At 45.6% G+C, this 18226-nt stretch overlaps 1 protein-coding gene across 20 annotated transcripts in view; it reads right to left on the reverse strand.

Moving 5' to 3' along the window:
* trol (terribly reduced optic lobes) overlaps positions 1-18226 on the reverse strand; it is a 94235-nt gene that overhangs the window by 15055 nt on the left and 60954 nt on the right. For 7 of the 20 annotated variants that reach the window (XM_070288152.1, XM_070288150.1, XM_070288151.1 and 4 more), the window contains 19 exons: positions 17574-17699; positions 16410-16928; positions 15299-15477; positions 14642-14735; positions 13858-14028; positions 13277-13426; positions 12985-13117; positions 12357-12442; positions 11349-11549; positions 10712-10960; positions 9308-9535; positions 8582-8665; positions 7485-7618; positions 7326-7419; positions 5937-6323; positions 2530-5865; positions 1418-1582; positions 269-405; positions 27-207 (listed from right to left, as the gene is read on the reverse strand). In XM_070288152.1, the coding sequence (XP_070144253.1) occupies positions 27-207; positions 269-405; positions 1418-1582; positions 2530-5865; positions 5937-6323; positions 7326-7419; positions 7485-7618; positions 8582-8665; positions 9308-9535; positions 10712-10960; positions 11349-11549; positions 12357-12442; positions 12985-13117; positions 13277-13426; positions 13858-14028; positions 14642-14735; positions 15299-15477; positions 16410-16928; positions 17574-17699 (6654 nt within the window). Of the gene's footprint in view, positions 1-26; positions 208-268; positions 406-1417; positions 1583-2529; positions 5866-5936; positions 6324-7325; positions 7420-7484; positions 7619-8581; positions 8666-9307; positions 9536-10711; positions 10961-11348; positions 11550-11979; positions 12097-12356; positions 12443-12984; positions 13118-13276; positions 13427-13857; positions 14029-14641; positions 14736-15298; positions 15478-16409; positions 16929-17573; positions 17700-18226 lie in introns of all 20 variants that reach the window. The other 13 variants (XM_070288154.1, XM_070288162.1, XM_070288163.1 and 10 more) reach the window with 10 other exon arrangements.

Genomic DNA, 18226 nt, shown 5'->3' on the forward strand with positions numbered 1-18226 from the left:
AGAAAACAATAAATGCTAAAACTCACTGGTAATGGTAATGGAGATGCGATCCTCAAACAGATTCTCGGTGTCATTGCTGACGGCACGGCAAATGTAAGTGCCAGAATCATCGATCTTCAGGTTGTACAAATGCAGCGTTCCTCCACGAACCTCGGACTCCTGGGTCATGTGGCCGCTCTCCTTGTGCCAGCTCACATAGACAGGATCCTAACAATACCAAAAATTAATTTAACCCATTACAAAACCCCTTTAAGTATCCAATACTCACATTATTCCTGCGCATGTAGCCGCTACAGCTGAGGGTCAGCGATCCTCCCACAGGCACAATGGTGATCTCAGGCTTGGAAATGGACACAATAATCTGGCTGAAGTCATTATCAGTCGGGGTTGGAGCTATGCCATTGTCTAAAGTACAAAAAGTTTTGGATTAGGACAGGGCTTTCGGTTAACCAAGAATGTTCCCAAATAATACACAAATCCTTACGGCTTGGGTAAGGCCTTGTTTTTGGTAAGGTGTTAGTGACAGGTGGTTGCGGTTTAATGACACCTATATATTGGGAGGGGGTACGACGAGATCGGCACTACTATCGGGTCTGGAGTTGCCTCCGGTTGACCCTCAGGGGGTGGGGGAGGGGGTTTGAGGTTAAAAAGACACAAGGATAGTGCGCTTTTTGGCAAGGCAACTTGGTATTCTTTTTCAACTACTATATTTTTTTTATTTACACAAAATTTGTTTAAGATATTAAATTGGATTTATATTTCATATATTATATATATAGTTTATTGCTTAATTTATTTAAAACTTTGTCGGCCAGTGTAGTAGGAGACATGGGGTTAGTACTGAAAAAGGGGTTACCTTCTTCGTTCTGACCTAAAGTCTGAACCTTTTGCAGTGAAACGCACTGTAAGATACTAAGGGGACACAGTGAACAGAGTCTCGGGTTAGTTCGCTACGAGTAATGGTAGATTCCTCTGGGCCAATTGTCCTTGGCTTTCGTTGATCGCAGGACAAGATATAACAGATAATATACACACAGAGACAGAGAACGAAGAAGACTACGCCGGCAACAACAACTACTTGAGTGAGACAAGTACTAAGACACATGGTGACAGACTAGCTAGGTTTAGATCACCGAAAGATCACAGATATATAATATATAATATACGTAGAGAGATAGAAGGAGAGAGGGAGAAGGAGAAGACAGGAGCTATCCCAGTTACAGCAAATCTTCTCTACACTTTTGTGGTTTTTAGACACAGAGCTCTACACAAAAATCTAAGCTGGAGAAGTACTTTTAGGAGAGAGTTTTAAGGGGTTGTGCTAATTTTTTCTTTTTTTTTTTTTTTGGTATAGGTGATTGTGTGAGAGACAGAAAGCTACGGTAGGCGGCATTGTGACCACTTCGATGGAGCGAACCTCGGCAGCGGTAGCTCAGCTTGGTTATATTTCCTATGTTTCTGTTGTTCTTATACAATTGCAGCGTGTCATTATACGAGATTGTCTCGTTCTCCGCGATATTCAACTGATAGTCTGAGCGAATTTCACATTTCTTGGGCGGATCTTCAATTATGGGCGATGTGTCTAGAATGTGGATGGATGGGAGGATGTTTGTTTGTTGTTGGTGATTGCAAATTCAGATTCAATTTGTTTGGTTTTTGATTTGATTTCATATTTTCGATATCGAATTTTAATTAGTTTTCAGAGTCGATGATGAGGGTGGAGGGGGAGAAGAGGAGGCGTAGGAGGAATGACAAAAACAAAAGTCCGAGAGAAAGGAGAAAGTAAATAAAAGAGGTAAGAACTGAATGATCGGTAGGCACCGATCATGCGATGCCATCTGCTCAGAATCGCTCTTTGCTCAAGGTCAAACCCAATTACTATAAAATCTTTTTCACTTATCTCTTACCAAAGCATTTGAAAGTTTGTATGATAACTTTTCAGGTTGATAAAGTCTGTCATACCAAAATGTTCGGCTGAAGCTACTATAGTTCCCGAGTTATGGATTTTTGTATTCATTGTTATTACCAAAGCATTCCAAACTTTTTCCTTAGGTTGTTAAAGACGGACATTTCAAAGGGGTTTGGTTATGGGTACTATAGTTCCCGAGTTACTAAATATTTTATTACTTTGTTACTAACAAATAACTTCAAATTTTATAAGATCACTCCTTGGGCTAAGAGAGTTAAGCATACCAGAAAGTTCGGCTGTAACCTTTACAGATCCCAAATGAATGAATCTTAAAGTGACCTGGTCTTCACCGGCGACCTCTGAGCGGGCATGAGAGCGCATATATATAGACTATGGGGGATAGGAGAGGCTTCCCTCCGCCTGTTACATACATCTACACGACTACAGCATACCCCGCAACGCTATTCGGAGAGAGTATATGCCCTGTAGCTGGTGCGAGTATGTAGGAGGAGCTGGGCGAGGGGGCCACTGTGTGTGTGAGCGTAGGTATAGTGGGGAGAGCGGTGTGTGGATGTGTGGATAATGTAGGGTCAGTGTAGAGGGTGTACATCTCCACTTACCGATCTCGCGACAGAGGTCGCCCTTCCAGCGCGGCTTGCACTTGCACTGCACATATCCGCTGGCTCCCAATCCGCAGGACTCGCTGTTGGCGGCCTCGCAGGGACACTGACGGCATACTCCGGACGCGTCGCGATAATGCAGCGGGGCACAGACCTCGCAGGAGTTGCCCGTGTAGGCGGGCGGGCACTGGCACACCTCAATGTCGGCGGCATGAATGGCACCGGGCATGGCCACGGACACCGCTGTCTCCAGGATAATGTCACCAATCGAAGTACGCTCGGTGGGCACCTTGGGCGTGGCGCGGATCAGGATAGCTTCCAGGTTGGACAGAACCGACATAAAGTCGGAACGGGAGGCGGGACGTGCCGAGCCGCGATCCTTGCGCTGCCAGTTCTCGTCCTCGTGCAGGCGGACACTGTATGCCTCGGCCTCGGAATCCCCGTCGCTGCGCGACCATATCAGCTTCAAGCCATTGCCGCTAAGGATCACATCGTAACCGGGCTGGTAGGTGCCGTAGGACTCCACCACTAGGCGGTACTGAAGGAGGCCGCCGTAGGCGAGCAGCTGGTTGCCCAGCAGGCTGCCGCGCAGACTCCAGTACTTGGGCAGGTAGGTGAGATGCGAGTAGGTGTACATATTGGTGGCCAGGTCATGTCTCAGATCCTGCGACACATCGCCCTCGATGTCGCCGTTCTCGTCGGTCAGCAGCGGCGGCGTCAGAATAAAGTCCACCGGTATCTGTTGACGGTACAGCTTGGCGGAGCTACACTGGGTGCCCAGGCCGGAGCAGTAGCACTCCTTGCAGCCGTCGGGATTGCGTCCAGACAGACCGTAGGTGCCTGGACGACACTGATCGCACTGATCACCCATCACATTGGGCTTGCACTGGCAGTAGCCATCGGGACAGGTCTGGGTGCCATCCTCATGGCACCACCTGCTGCAGTCGGTCTGGTTTCCAGGTGGCGGACGCGGCGGCTGCGGATAGATGCTAGTGTCCGGTTCACAGTCGTAGGGAGTGCCGCGCGTGGCATCGCCCACATAGCCGGCGGCGCAGCGATCACAATTGGGTCCATCGGTATTGTCGGCACAATTCTCACACTCGCCCGTCTCGCCATGGCACTGGCTGGAGTGACCATTGCACTCGCAGGGCACACACAGACCCAGGTAGAGTCCAGAGTCCTGGTCACGCTTGAAGCCGGGGGCGCAGGTCTCGCAGGAGAGTCCCAGGTAGCCCTGGGGGCAGCGGCACTGCTCCACCTCAAAGGCACGCGGAGTGCCCACATTCGTGGTGGTGGCCGTGTCCAAAGTTACCTGACGCAAGGATCCCTCCTTGGTGCTGGTCGTGTAGGTGGCCTTGATGTAAATGGCCTTGATGTCGCTGAGGGCCATCAGGACGTGCTCCCTATTGGCAAACTGGCCGTCGCTGCGCTGCCAGGCGCTTTCCTTGATCTCCACCGCATAGGTGTTGGCCGCACTGGGACTCACCTGGGATTTGCGGTAGTGGATGAGCATCAGATTCTCGCCACTCTTAATGACCACATCGGGTGCGCTGTTCCGGGACATGATACCACTGGGCAGGGGACTGTAGCTGAGGGTGTAGCTAAGCTTGCCTCCATAGGCGGTCAGCTTGTTGCCCAGGAAAACCGCTGGCAAACTCCAGTATAAGGTGTCACCACCATGATCCGCCGATCCGCTAAAGCTCAGCTCACTGTGCACCTCCGAGAAGGCTACCGGCAACGCCTCGGGATTCGGGCGGGTGTAGTCATTGACCAGCTCAAAGCCATGGTTCACGCGGTTGTGGAAGGAACCAAAGGTGCTGGACACCTGGTCGCGGTACCAGGAACTGCTGCTGCAATCCACCTGGAGGCCACTGCAGAAGCACTCCATGCAGCCGGTGTAGGTGAAGGAGTTCAGGTGGAAGCTCTGCGCCCTGCAGCTGTCGCACTTGTCGCCGGTTACCATGTCCTTGCAGTGGCAACTGCCATCGGGATTAATGCTCAGAGTGCCATCAACATTGCAAGTCGAGTCGGGGATCCTGCGGCAACTGCCTCCGGGCACCAGAGGATCACCCTGGTATCCAGACGCACAGCTCTCGCAGCGCTTGCCCGTGTAGCCCTCGTGGCAGGAGCAGAGCACATCACCATCCGGATTCAGTTGGCAGCCGCTGGCAAAGTTGTTGCTGCCGCCATGCGGGCATGGGCACTCCTTGCAGGCCACACCGCGTCGCGGATCGCCGTAGGTGCCCGCCGGGCAGGGCTCGGGAGTAAACGGCACACAGTGTCCCAGCCAGGGTCCACCAGGCTGGCGTACATAGCCGGGGGCACAGGTCTCACAGCTGTCGCCAATGTAACCAGGCGGGCAGGTGCACATCTCCACGAGGGAGGCACTGCCCAGACCCTTGTCCGCGGATCCAGCCGAGTCCAAGGCAATGTTAATCAGATCCACCTCGCGGGCAGTGCTGTCCAGGTAGCCCAGCCGGATGAGTATGTTGTCCACATTGGCCAGAATCATCATGATCTCCTCGCGCGTGGCCCGGCGACCGTCGGGCTTCTGCCAGTCGCCCGGCAGGAAGGGAATGCTCACCTTGTTGTTCTGACCCGGCTGGGTGCGTGCCCGGTGGGTGAGGGTGAAGCGATTGCCGGTGATGATCACATCCGGTCCGTTAATGGGTCGTCCATTGCCCATGTAGTTCACCTCGTATCGGAGATTACCTCCATAGGATTTCAGCTGGTTACCCATATACTCCGTGGGCAAAGCCAGGTAGGGTGTCTCCCGACCACCAAAGTGGACATTCGAAGCCCGGAATTGGACACCATGATGCAGGGTCAAAAGATCTTGTCCAGGAGCCGCCTCATTGATCACAATCTGGCGATGGGGACTTAGCTCCACGCTAACCACGCGATGCGACAGGATTGGGGGTTGAATGGCGTAGGTAAAGAGATTGGCGCTATCGCAGGAGGTGGCCACGCCAAAGCAGAAGCACTTGACGCACTCGTCTGCCTTCCTGGCCAGCATGTTGAAGAACCCAGCCTCGCACACATCGGTCCTCTGCTGCGTCACCGTCACAATGGTGTCGGGAGTGACGAAGGTGGTGCCCCGGGTGTTGATGATCTCGCAGGAGTAGGCACCGCTATCGCCGCGCCTCATGTCCGGACAGTGGAGGGTACCGGTGCCGCCGAAACTCTTGGACTCGCACTTTTCGGGCACATGACCCCAGTTGAGGCGCCACACAATCGTCGGCGTTGGAGTGCCAGTGGCCACGCAGGTCAGGTCTAGGGATTCGCCCTCCAGGAGGTTCTTGACCGGTGGGGGTGGACGGATGGGCAGCGGGGCAACTGTTTAGGATAAGTGGGGTTACATTACAGAGGATCTTGGCGAGAAGGAGAGGGGTTTTGTGTCTACTTACTGCAACCCACTTCATCGCTGCCATCCTTGCAATCGGAAACGTCGTCGCACTGGAAGCTCTTCGGGATGCAGTGGCCGCTGCGGCACTGGAACTCGCTATACCGGCAGGGGGAACCACTTGGCTCTGGGTCACACGTGGCCTCGTCGGAATTGTCACCGCAATCGTTTTCGCCATCGCAGCGCCAGGTGCGATCAATGCACTTGGAGTTGGAGCACATGAACTGGTTGGGCTGGCACTTCCTGCCCTGGCTGCAGCTCTGCTCGTCCGATCCGTCCGAGCAGTGGGGGATGCCGTCGCAGATGCCGGACTTGTCGATGCACTCGTTGTTCATGCAGGTGGCCTGGTACTCGTTGCAGGCTGATGAGGGACGGGCAGCCAGTTCGTTGTCTGTGGGAGAAGGCATTAAGTGATATTGGATTAAAAATCAATTATTAAATTAAAAATCAATTATTAAATTAAAAATCAATTATTAAATATTATACATTAAAATATTAAATATATATATTAAATCAATAAAATTAAATTAAATCAAAAACCAGATCAAGTATCTTACCATTCCACAGCCAAGGTTGGCATTTGTTTAAGAAATAGAGAAAAAGTAATTAATTAATTCTACACAAAAAAAAACCATCCAGGTCACAGGTGATCATGATCACCCACAGGACGGATTGTTAAGGAAGCTCCTACCTAGGCCAAAGAACTCGAGACCAATGTGCGGCACCGTGCCATAGCGTATGCGGTTGGATCGCAGCTCCTCGTACTTGTGCTCTCCCCAGGCTGCTTGCATAAACCACAAATGTCTTAAATATATCTTATAATTATATATCGTATATATATATCTCATATATATCTTATATATATGTATACATATCTTAAATATCTAAAATTATTTTTAAAATGAAAGGGAACTTTTTTATTAATTTTAGAAAAAAATCAAATGTTTCAAAACCGAATATTCATTCCACAGGGATATTAGAACCAGTTGGGAATTATACTGCACACGTGTAAGATTTTTCGGCTCAAATTGTTTAATTTGAGATAAATATACAAATTAAATTAAATATTTTTTTTTTACTTTAGAGTTGTCTTGTCTTGATTTTAATGTGCCTTTCCTTAAATTCATGGAAACGTTTACTAATTCTAAGCAAAGAAAAAGTTTAGGAAAAAAACTAAAAAACATTTTCTAAATTAAAAAAAAGTTGTTTAATTTTAGAATTAATTTCTCGAATTAAGAAAAAGTTTCTTAGTTTTAAATTTATTCTAGAATTAAAAAAAAAAAGTTTTTTAGTTCTAGAATTAATTTCTGAAACTTAAAAATACTTTATTTTTAGGCGATTTTTTAGATATAAAAAATTATATATTTCAAAAAGTGTAAGGACTCATACTCACAGCGTTCGACATTAAGGTTGACAGTGACCTGCTGTCCGGTAGTGTAGCTGGGATAGCCCACAGCCTCGCACACATAGGTGCCGGCGTCCTCAACCTGCACAAATAATTCAAAACATATATAGTGCATTTAGTTTCCAATTTAAATTAAGAGCTACTCACGCGTATATTGGGTATCTCCAGGCGGCCATTGCGATCCGTGAAGCCGGGCGGCAGGGGACGACCACCGGGACGCGACCACTTGACCTTGGCACGGGCAGGACCTTCGTCTCGGCAACGGAAGATCACCTCGCGACCTGGCAGGTGAAGCCAGAAAAAGGAGTAAGTAAAGCGCCAAATTCAGGGCAAAAAAAGAAAGACGAGCTAAGATATAGGGCAGTAGGAGTAGGCTTTTGTGGGAACAAGACTTTACGGGGGGGATACAAGGCTAAAATCGTATAAAACATTTAAATACAACTTCAATACAGTTGGGGATGTGTATCGAAAGCAACAAGAAAAATATATCGAACTCTAAATAATATCGAAAATAGTATATAGTTTGGTGTATCGAAACATTTTAATAGAATTTAACCACAACACAACAGTTAGAAATGTTTGATTTATCGAAAAATATCGATTGCATTGGAAATCTGTAATTAATTTTTTTTAACGAATGTATTTAAAGCTTTAATAAAACTAAAGCTTGTGATTACCCCTTTATACTTTATATGTTTACCTCAAAAATTAAATGTTTAAATTAAAATGTAGGCCCAGTTCGATATATCAAAAAGAATATCGATTTATCGCAAGTTCACAGCCCAGATATATCGATATTCTCTATTATTCCTAACTACTTTAGCTTGAGGCTATCTCAGACCAAACAGGGACTGGTGGGTTTTAAAAAATTTCGACAGAATATACAACTCCACTCCGAGCCAATGGATCGTGCATTTTTTTTTGCTTTTTCTTGGTGCTGGTTTGGTGCTGGGGACTGACTTCCAGGTGCTGGTCGAGTATTCTCTCTGTACTACGGAATGCATAATTGTGTGCAGTGACTTGTAGTTAGGCCAACTTACCCTCCCTAATATATCCTGCGGTTTATTTTTATTTTATTATTGGTTTTTTTTTGTTCATTAAAATAATTGGGTTGTTAAGCATTAACGAGAACAAAGAACGGCAATTAGGGTTGTCGAAGAACATAACGGTGTCATGTCTTTGTTTTGCTTAATATTTTTTTTAGTTGGGAGAAAAACAAAGGCAGTGTGCGGCTGAATACTTACTCTCCTTGATGATCTGGCTGTCGGGATAGGTCTTGAGATTCAGCACGGTTGATGATCCGCGAGTTCCTTGGTTGTGATCGGAGGCTGTGGAGGAAATAACAACCAACATGGTCATTAGTATCTCTCAGATACTGTATCTTGAACTTATTGCTAGTGTTATGAGAGTGATTTCTAGATACGACTCTTGTGTGTGTGGTGGTAGCCATAGCCCCGGGGTCGCAGTTAGTAGCTACATTTTTGGAGGGGAGAGAGAGAGAAAGAGTTATTGGGGGGCTTTCTCCTTCGGTGCTTCGGTGGAGAAGGTTCTCAGGGATCTCAAGTTGTCGGGTTCTCGGGTGCGTTGCTCTCCACTTACGATCAATCTCGTTGCTTATGGGACCGCAGTCCACCTCATCGCTGCTGTCGTAGGGACAATCAATCCTTCCATTGCAGCGCATGGCCAGGGAGATGCAGGGTCCATTGTCGCACCTAAAGGTTGTCGGTGGACAGAGGATTCTCAGCGGGGTCAATGCCGTGGTGGTGCTGCTGGTGGTGGTTGTGGTGGTGCTAGAGGTGGTCGTGGGCCTGGCCGTATTCCCTTCGGCAGAATGATGACCTTATGAGGCAATTTTATTGGTTTTTCTGCTGCTTTACTCTTACATTAAGTTTCCCCAAAGGAATGGTGATGGCATGACAGAGTCTGGAGGTTGGAGATAACCCCCCCAAAAAAAAGGATAAAGGACTTACCGCAGTTGCGCTCGTCAGAGCTATCGCGACAGTCCGTAATGCCATTGCATCGCACCGCCGAACTGACGCACTGACCACTGTCACAGCGGAACTGGTTGGGCTGGCACTCCAGGGAGCCGGCGCAGTTGATCTCATCGGAGCCGTCGGAGCACTCGGGATAGCCATCGCACCGAGCCGATCCCTGGACACAGTCGCCGTTGTGGCAGCGGAACTGGTTGTCGGCACAGCCTGTAGGTGGGTCAAAAGTCAAGAGCTCAGATCAGTTCAAAGGACTCAAAGTAAGCACTAAAATTTCGCTGAAAAGTCTAAGGTCAATTTAGGTTTGGAATATACATATATATATCGAGAATATATATCTAGAAAAGGTTTAGGTAAACAAGTGCATAAAATGTTTGGAAGCATGCGGTTTTGTCGACTTAAAGCAAACTTAGGATAATAATTATAAATTCTATAAATACCAATAGAGGTACTAATTATATCGAAAAACCAAAAAAAGATCGATCTAGATAAAAAAGAAAAATTCGAATATAGCCTTAAATCATTAACCAATGCAGTTTTGCTCGTCGGAAAAGTCCCGGCAGTCGTAGAAGCCATCGCAGTGCTGCGTTTCGTTTATGCAAAACTGGCGATCGAAGCAGAGGAACTCGTGATCCTTGCACAGGATGCCAGTGCCTAAGGGTAAATACGATATTCGGGTTGTGTGTTTTGTGTGGTGCAGAAAACTCAAGTGAAATGCAAAAACCAAAGGAAAACCAACGAATATATTCACAAATTCAATTCAAAGCGCAGTGGATAGAGAGAGAGAAAGAGAGAGAGTGTGAGAAATGGAGAAAGAGAGAGAGATTAGCAAATGAAAAAGCACATACGATATTCATACGATATTCAGATGCAGTACGACATATGTTTATGTGCAAAATGTAATTGTGATCCAAATTGTGTTTAAATTAACCAATCGTGTGGCTTTACCTTTTCGTTTGACTTTAATTACTGTAAAGTACATATGGTTTCAGATACTAAAAAACGATATTCAAAAGTGCTATACAATTACAATATTCATATTCACTGACCAAAGACAATATATAGAATATGAACGCTAGCATACAAATTACTTTTGTTATGCCATTGACATGTATGTGCGTTACGCATCTTACTCTTTATATTGCCTTTGCACTGACTCTGTGGGTGCTGAAGAAGTTTTGTGCTCACGGATACAGACACTTAGAAAAAGGTGCTTTAAAAATTGATATAATAAGTAAGTAGGCGGACATTAATCGGCCGGAGACCGACCAACTTTCAAGTTTTAATGATATTACGATCACTGAATAGACGAGAGTGAGATGGATGGGAGAGCGCGATAAGATCAAGATTGAGTTGAAGATGAAGATGCTGGAGACGGGGACTTACAGTTGACCTCATCGGAGCCATCCTCGCAGTGACGCCGGCGGTCGCAGCGCTCGCTCTCCGAGTAACACTTGCCGCTGGAGCGGCACTGGTACTGCGGACATGTCAACGAGTTGGTTGGCGGACATGACGCCTCATCGGTTCCGTCGGCGCACTCCGCTCGGCCGTTGCACCGCACCGAGCGGTTGTAGCACGACTCGTCACAGAAGAACTGATCCGGGGCACAGTCGCTGGGCTTGAGTCGGTTGGTGGCTATATATTTATATATATATATATATATATATGGTCGGCATGCGATGTGTGTGTTTGGATGTTGAATGCGTGGTGTTGTGGTTTGCAGCAAGAAAGAGAGATAAGAAAGCGGTATGATTATGGTTATGCCTAGGCCATGAAGACAGCTTAAACTCTAGCACAGTCTCTCTTCATACGAACCTGCTTCCAAACGGAGTGGGACTTACTAGCTACTGTGCAAAATATCGTTATCGTTATCGTAAATATATCGAAAATGTGTATGAAATGGCGCTAGATCTGATTTTTGCATTAAACTTATTGTTTTTAACGTTTAAAAGTCTAAAATTCTCGTTGAAAAATACTAAAATGGCTTTAGATCCTAGACAAATGTGAGTTCTAACGCGTTTACCATCGAAGCAGGTCAGACCCTCATCGGATCCGTCGGCGCAATCATCGATCCCATTGCAGCGCAAATCGATATCAATACACTCGAGACTCGAGCAACGCCACTGATGGGACTGGCAGGGCCTGGGTCTTGGTATTGGAACTGGACTCGGTTTTGGAACAAGGACATTCATAGTGGTTGTGTCGTAGTGTCGGGTCCCTGTGGCTGAGTGTTGTTGTTGGTGTGTGTGGATGTGGCATGTGGCAAGGATGTTGGTTGTTTGGCGGTGATGTTGGTGTGTGGGGTTAACATAGAGATGAAACAAGACAAGACATAATCACGTTAGATAAACAAAGGCTGGGTTAGAGGCAGCGATAAAATCAAAGGATCAAAGTTGTGAAAACAGCAAAGCTTAGGGAAAATAAGGTTTTGAGATGAGCGGAATAAAAAATATATATGGTATATAGAAAATAAGTCAGTTCCTAAAGCTTTCAGTTTAGGTTTCAATAGTCAAAGTTTCAAGTTTATAAAAAGGATTCTTGAGAGAAAGTCTGAGACACGGAAAATGTATCATAAAAATATGGAAAAACAGGAGAACCTTAAGAGTTTCGAAATAGTTTCAAAGGATTACGAATTTCTGAATGGTTTTTGTTACCGCTACAATATTTCTCGTCATAGCCATCAAGGCAATCGATTTTGCCATCGCACTTTATTCTCCGATGAACGCAAGTGCCGTTGCAGGCCAGCTCATTTGGCAGACATAATTTCCTTTCTTGAAATTACAAAAACAAAATATACACATCGCTGTGATTAAGTACTCAAGGTCACAAGGGTAAATGGTACATTTCCTACTTAAGTTGTAAGTCCTAACTAAATCTAAGACCCATATAAAGCGAATTCAAAAGCAAAGCAAACCAACTACGAGTTATAGTCTAGGGTGGTGCTGGGATGGGATTTATTGGAGCAGGATCAGGATCGGTAGCAGTACCGATATCGGTATCGGTATCGGTATCAGTAACGGGTGCTTCTTACCGCAGTGACGTTCGTCGCTGCCATCGGCGCAGTCGGCTTTGCCGTTGCAACGCTGCGTGTCGGCAATGCATTCACCGGTGTTGCAACTTTCGATATGGCGATGTATATCGATATCGTGAGCGTATAGATGACGATAATGATGATGGTCATGATGATGATGATAATGTTGTTGTGGTTTGTGTGTGTCAATATGGTGTGTTGTTGTTGTTGTTGTTGGAGTAGGAGCCGTGACATGGAAGAGCAGAAATATGATTATGATATGATAGGGATAGGAAGTGATAGACTAGGATAGATTTCAACTATCAATTAAACATCCTATGATAAACTCGATAAATTTGGTTTTAATTTATTTAAAAAAAGTACTTTAAAAGATCAAACAAATTTTAAAAAATATATGCAATTCATTTCAATGAAGTCTTATTTGTAGGACAGACTCCTATATATGAACCTTAAACAATCATACATTTTTCAATAAAAACTTTACTTCAAGGCAAGGTTGCCCAAAATCAGGACTCACGAGTCAGGACCTTGGGCACCCCTGATGCAAAGATTAATTGATAGTTGATATAATGGAAGTTGTGTATATTTATGACTTTAATGAATATTATGACCCTGGGCATGGGCTTACAGGTAGGCATCGTCCCGGCAAAAGGTACAGTTGCGCTCGTCCCTGCCATCGTTGCAGTTGGCAATGCCATTGCATAGCTGATCTCGGGGCAAACAGTAGTCGTCGCACTCGAACTCGTTCTCTAGACAATGCTCTGCGAATGATGTGATCGGTGATCGGGTGAGATGAGGCTTGGGGTTGAGGGCGAGGGTGATATGGGTGTGGTTATCGCTAGTAGTAGGTGTTTTGTGGTAAGTAGCACCTGGAGCCTCAAAGGGGGGAGGGTGTTAGCTTAGGAGGGCGTATTTTTTACCTGTATAGGACTGACAATCGAGCTCATCCGTCTCGTCGTCACAGTCTATGTTGCCATCGCACTTCTTGTCGAGCGGCAGGCACTGACCGAAGTCACATTCAAACTCAAGGATTTCACATTCATTCAGCGGATTGTTTTCCGGGTCGGTGTCTGTGAGGGCGTATGTGTGTGTGTGTGTGTGTGTGTTTGAAAAGTTGGAGGAAAGATAAAAGAAAAATGTAATGTTTATAGCAGGGACAAGGACCCTTAGACAGATCGATAGGCGTATAGATAAAGATAGCGGCAGATGAACTTAAAACTTAAGATTTTCCCAAAGGAAATGCTAAAGAAAAAAATCGGATTTAAAGGGAAATTTCAAGGGGTTTTCTTTTTACAAATACATTTTTTTTAAATATTACCTATATATCTTTAATAATCTTTAATTAGGTATCAGAAAACCGCTTTTAAAGTTGCCTTTAAATTGTATATTTCTCTTGGCACTTTCTACGATCTATCTTTAGTTTTAAGTACAACTCGCGGGACACAGATCTAGACACAGATGGACAACTCGGGTCAGAGGTGGCTCAAGATGGTGGGACTACCGTAGTTGTCGTCGTAGGTAAACGGGCAGTTGTTCTCATCGGCGCCATCGTCGCAGTCGGTGATGCCGTTGCAGCGCTTATATCCGGAAATGCAGCTGCCGTCGCCGCATTGGTACTGATGGCTCAGGCACTCGACCCCCAGGCGGGTTCTATTGAACCGCCCATGGAGGTCTGCAGGATCAGGAATTTGGAGCGGGGATTACAGAGTCGGAGATAGTCGGGTTTCAGAGTAATCAGAGTATGGCAGAGTGTGTGGCAGAGTAGTGGCAGTAGAGTACGGGATAGATTTTTACACGGGTTTTTCAAATCCCCGGTGGGGCGAAGAGAGAACAAAACAGAGAGTACAGTTAGCAACAAAAGTCGATACGGGGGGTAGCAGCTTTTAGCTGTTAGAAATTAAGAGTGTAAATGGAGGAATTGTGGGTTGTGGCACTAGCAGTTAGCATTTTGTCCAATTAGCAAAGGCTACGCTTAAGCAGCTTCAACTTAACCTACGGTTAAAGCTTAATCGGTGAATTTAACCAAGGGTTTAATATAAGGGCGTAATTAGGGAAGGTGGCTCAACCAATTAACCTACGGTTAAGGCTTAGTAGATAAATTTAACCAAGGGTTGCAATCATGCAGTTTAACCGATCAACGATGCTCAAAACTTAACCTACGGTTATAATTTAACTGGCGAATTTTACCAAAAAAACTTGTTAGAAAGTGATAGAGAGAGAGCGAGTGATCTGGGGTGATAGGGTTGATAGAAGACTATAGCGAGTATGCTAGAGATGGTACTTACGGCAGGCGCTCTCGTCGCTGCGGTCACGACACTGCGGTTTGCCATCGCACACCTGGACCTTCGGTATGCAGCCGCCGCCGCGTTGGCATTTGTACTGAAGAAAGCATGAGAATGTGTGGGTTTTTTGTACAGGTGAGAGCGTAGGTGTGTGTAGTGGTGTGTGCGCCTATCTTAAGCTTATTGAAGGTTTGAGGTAATATTTATAGTACTAGTCCAAAATTAATCGAAAATGGTAAATAATAACCAAAAACTTGAAATTCGATTAATTATCGATTTCAAAAATTAAGACAAAATATGAGTTATAGAAAAATTAATTAATTATTTAAGGAATTTCCTTATGTAGCAAATAAAGTTACAATTTATCGTTTGTCTATGAATGTATCAATCAAGTTTATCGAGTATTTCGATACATAAATTAGCGAAAGTAATTAAAAATATACTTTAGATTTAAACAAATACGAAAAGTATCTATAATAATTGATGTTTAAAATATATAAATAATATTGCTACAGGAATATGATTACTTTCTCAGTTGGAAATTGCCTAGAAGCTCAGAATTCATTCTTTTTTTTTTGGATGAGCACTCTGTGTGTGTTTGTGTTTGTGGATGGAAAGTCTTTCGGATGGATGGGGATGGTGTCCTGGGCCAGGACTCACCTTGTCGCCGCTGCAGTTGCAGAGCGCATAGTCCTCGTCCTCCGCGTCGCCGCAGTCGGGGATGCCATCGCAGACGCTCTCAATCGTAATGCAATCGCGATTGTGGCACGCGAATTCAATGTTTTCGAGGCAGTTGCCCCCAATCCCCGCCGCCGATGAGGGAGACAGTGATGGGTTGCCTACGGTTTTATTTTTGTTTTGGTTTTGGTTTTTGGTGAATGATGATGGGTGACACAGCGGGACGGATGGATAATCGCAATGATAGTAAAACAAGCCATAAAAAAACGGAAAGAGAGAGAGAGAGCAGAGTGGGATATGTACAAGTGAACTGTATATGAGGCAAATCAATTAAAAGAGTATTTAAATAAAAGGCTTAACTAGGTAGCCAAGGCATATGTGTGTGTGTTTGTATCTGTATGTGTGTGTGTGGTTATGGCTAAAGTAGGTTTCTATGTTCCAAACATGGCATGCACTTTTACTTCCGCTTCCTCGTCCACTTCTTGACCCATCAACTAGTCAAAACTTAGAGTTAAAGGTACCCAATACCTGTGTCATCCATTCATGCCCACTAGTGTTTCACAATGCAACAAAATTGCCGCGGTTAGAGGGGAATACACAAAAAAGGAAATATTAAATAAAAAACGCATACAGCAAATGACTAACTACGACTTTTTGTGTCCATTTCCGGTTACAAAGCTCTTTATGGCGGATTTTTATGACACGAAAGTATAGTTTTTTAGAGCATTTATGCAACATAAGATTAAAAATTCGGTAAATTATCGATTAATATGAGTGATATTTTATAGCATTCGATAAATGATCGATTACGTTTATCCATATGATCCTTCATATGATTTCTAATGAACTTTGATTAATTTAAATAAAAATAGCCCTTGAAAATCTATAATTAATCGATATACTGTCGATCATGTTAGTCGAGTTTCTCGATAAAGTAATTATTTTCTTTAGATAACATTAAAAATTCTCCTTTTTACCCCGCACTTTTGTTGCAACAGAAACACCTTGTGGTTTAAATTATGGATTGGTTAATATTCAACCCTATTCCGGGATATATATGCTACTCTATTCTCCGATTATCGGAGTCACCTACTCGCTACGCCGACTGTTGTTATTGGGTTAGTGGTTGTTGGTGATGGCCTCGTTGGAGAGGGCTCTCGCCGAGGCGGTGCATCGGTGGTCGTGGTGGTTCTGGTTACGGTTCTTGGCGCTGATGTGGTTGTGGTGGTGCTGCTCTGCTCCAGCTGGCCTGGCGCTTGCCACGGCGACCACGTAGTGACCGTGATCGCGGGACGCCGGGTGGAGACTGCCGGACGGCGGTACTGTTCGCATCCCCGCTCGTCGCTCATGTCGTTGCAGTGATACGAGCCATCGCAGCGCAGATGGAGCGGGATGCACACATTGGTGGTGGTGCAGCGGAACTGGTTTTCCGCGCAGGGATTGTGGGAATTGGCCTTCTCGTAGACGTTGCTCGGCTGGTAGACCACCTGGTACTCGTACATGTCCTCCGCGTCCAGGCCGTTGCCCTTGGGTCGGCTGGTATGAGGCCGCGGTGGGCGATAGCCGCCCAAGGGAATGCCCACGGCATCCGTTGGCCCTTCTTCGTCATCGTCTAATCCCGAGCGACCGATCGATAGGTTTTGTTATCGGTGGAGGAGACATTACACGACACGATTACGTGACATAGGACAACCGCATGCAGACCATGGGCGGTGGGTTAAGGGGTTTTTTTTTTTCATTGATTATGTTCATGCAGTTTTTAGTTTTAGTTAAAAATTGGATCGTTATCGGTATCGATTGTTGTTGGGCCGAGTCCGTTGGTCCGTTGATGCAGGGTTGTTGTTGTTTCAGGTTGACGTGCAGTTAATCGATTAATTTTTGGGCATTCGATAACCACAACCAGGGGGGTTCGGGTTCGGATTCGGGTTTTTTTTTTTGGATTTTTTTTGAGGGGAAGGGAAAAGAAAAATAAAATGTATCGAGTTAAAATCAAAATCAAACAATCATCGATTGACACACAGACACACTGGGACAAAAGTTGGCTATCGCAAGAAAAGCGATTTCAGCGAGAAAAGCACAAACAAGACAGAGGCAGAGGACAAGAGAGAGAATACCAACACCAAATATCGATTTTAGTTACCCACGAAGATCGGCGAAAGCGTAACAGAGAAGAAGAGTCAGAGAGGACTCGCATTAAACTTGACACACTTAGGAAACTTATCGTATAGTTATCGACAGACGAACACGAAGCTCTTACCGCAGCTACCCTCATCGGAGTAATCGTTGCAATCGTAAATGTTATCGCACACCTGACGCATCGGTATGCACTCACCAGTCCCGCAACGGAACTCATCGAACCGACACTCATCCTCAATGGAGCCACCTGGCGACGACGACATCGATATAAATCGATAGCACCCGATTGTTAGTTATTGGCGGAGGTGATTTTTGTGATATACAAGTGATTTTTGGGTGACTCTGGGTGATTAAGTGATTGTGAAATGGTGCGCACTTACCTCTCTCGACACCCCAAGAGCAACTCTTTGCAGGATTTACTCACCCTCGCAGTAGCGCTCATCGGATATGTCCTCGGGACAATCGATGTTGCCATTGCAGAGCAGTTCCTTGGCTATGCAGGTGCCATCGTCACATTGCCATTTGTCGTACAGACAGGCTGCATTTCCATAAACAAAAGGGAAAAGCAAAAAACGGACAGAAAAAAGCACACAGACAAACGGAGAGAGAGGAGAGTTTTGACTAGTAATCGATTGTTTTGCTTATCGAACACCTACGACAGCCCTCCTCATCCGAACGATCGTGGGGGCAATCGGCCCGGCCATCGCAACGATGCACAATCGATATACAGCTTAGATCCCGGCAGGTGAACTTGCCCTTGGGGCATGTATAGCG

Source organism: Drosophila kikkawai, chromosome X (genome assembly GCF_030179895.1).
Source record: "Drosophila kikkawai strain 14028-0561.14 chromosome X, DkikHiC1v2, whole genome shotgun sequence".
NCBI lineage: Eukaryota > Metazoa > Arthropoda > Insecta > Diptera > Drosophilidae > Drosophila > Drosophila kikkawai.